The 1,897-nt window shown below is 46.7% G+C and overlaps 1 protein-coding gene across 1 annotated transcript; it reads left to right on the top strand.

The window, feature by feature from the left end:
* The first annotated feature begins 691 nt into the window (after positions 1-691).
* LOC100274469 (uncharacterized) lies at positions 692-1,537 on the top strand. Its single transcript, NM_001148828.1, has 2 exons — positions 692-1,115; positions 1,218-1,537. Exons 1-2 carry the CDS (start codon positions 754-756, stop codon positions 1,225-1,227), a joined length of 372 nt encoding a protein of 123 aa, NP_001142300.1. The 5' UTR covers positions 692-753; the 3' UTR covers positions 1,228-1,537.
* The last annotated feature ends 360 nt before the right edge of the window (positions 1,538-1,897 follow it).

Raw genomic sequence — 1,897 nt, 5'->3', positions numbered from 1 at the left:
CGTTGCCGAGTGTAAAATAGACTTTGCCGTGTGTCTCAGACACACGGCAAAGGAGCTGATTCCGGTAGTGCGATAAAATGTTTGTCGAGTAATTTTTAACGAGTGTAGCACTCGGTAAAGCTTTGCCGAAGGACACTCGATAAAAAAGACGGTTCTAGTTGTTTTTTAATCATTCTCTCCCTCCTTTCTGTTGAATAAAACATCAAATGAGCTAGCTATCTTAATTATTGTTGGAGCTGTCTTACTGTTAGGTTGCCGCTACGTCAGGGAAGCTCAGAACACGCCACACGCGTATAGGTATAGATAACTAGCTGTAGTGATCAAGTTGCCAACAGCAAGAAAGTTGAGTTGCTGTCGCGAGATATATTCCGGAGACAGTTTTCTGATCTAGCTAGGCTAGCTCCGGTTTGCAGAAACAACAATCGGAGACACCGTAGGAAATAGTAAATTTAAACCATATTTTCTGCAGAGGTCTATGAGTTATGATCATCACTGAATTATATATATGGTTTAGCAATTTTCCACGGAGTTGGACTGTGCTGATGCCTAGTAATTAACAAGACAGGGTCCACAGGTCGTCCAACAAGAACAGCGTCCAACGACCTGGCAGCGACGTTCTTGAATTCTCTCATCGGCCTCAACCCTCTATTTAAACCCTCCAAATCCTGGCCATTCCTCAGCAGCAGCAGCAGCACAGTCATCCACACTAACGAACGAACTCTTGCTCCGATCACGAGCTAGCTGAGGTCGACGATGGCGGCTGTGCTGAACAGCAGGAAGACGCCGCAGGCGGTGGTGGCCGTGCTGGTGGCGGCGGCGCTGCTGGCTTCGTCCGCTTCGGCGGCGATCACCTGCGGGCAGGTGGGGTCGTCGCTGGCGCCGTGCATCCCGTACGCGACGGGGAGGGCCAGCGCGCTCCCCGCGTCGTGCTGCAGCGGCGTCAAGAGCCTCAACAGCGCGGCGCGGACCAGCGCGGACCGCCAGGCGGCGTGCCGCTGCCTCAAGAGCCTCGCCAACAGCGTCAAGAGCGTCAACATGGGCACCGTCGCCACCATCCCCGGCAAGTGCGGCGTCTCCGTCGGATTCCCCATCAGCATGTCCACCGACTGCAACAAGTACGTGATCCAGCTTGCTTGCTTGTTTGCTGTCATCATCCATGCATATGCATATGCATCTCCATCTTTCATTTTCTCAATTCTTTTGGGACACGCATGCAGGATCAGCTAAGTTACGACGACCAAGCTAATAAGCCTACCGAACGTACACGTACGTCCCGCGCGCTGCACGAGTGATGAAGCCAGGGAAGAAATAAAATAAAGCCGCTGTATTGCCAGGAGCAGCATGCAGTATCGATCTATATATATACTGTACTGTAGTACTCTATATTATGTATGTGTGGCCTGCAGTGCGAGTTGCTTCGATCCACCTACTTGTTCAGACAGTTTAATGGTTTTTGGTGCCTGTTATGAATCATCCAATATATATATATATATATATATATATATATATATATATATATGGTGGCAAAGTATTGATGAAGAGATATAAAGGACGATCAGAGGAGATGAATCGATATATAGAAGCCAAACAAATTAAATTTCTACTATAAACAATTTTGGTTCGACACAAAGATAATGATAAATGAGTACCTCACACCAGCCAAACAATGGTTGCATATTCTCGATGATGATCACGAGCTCAATAACGGAACACTCAAACCAGCAAAGAACCAAAAGTGCTTCAGCAAAATACACCAAAACCCGATATATAGTGATGATATCCCAACTTCAACAAATTAAATAGAAGAAAGAGCATAAACTCAAATATAATACCTAAACCAACTGATGGTTTCATGGCTTAGAAAAGTTTCTGGGCACCTTATTAGGATCTACTAAAA

The sequence above is a fragment of the Zea mays genome, chromosome 3, assembly GCF_902167145.1.
Source record: "Zea mays cultivar B73 chromosome 3, Zm-B73-REFERENCE-NAM-5.0, whole genome shotgun sequence".
Classification (NCBI taxonomy): Eukaryota; Viridiplantae; Streptophyta; class Magnoliopsida; order Poales; family Poaceae; genus Zea; species Zea mays.
Note: the sequence above shows the minus strand (reverse complement) of the source record. Positions and strands in the feature narration are given on the sequence as shown.

Coding starts and splice junctions, on each gene's coding strand:
- LOC100274469 (NM_001148828.1), top strand. CDS start 754: ATGGCGGCTGTGCTGAACAGCAGGAAGACGCCGCAGGCGGTGGTGGCC.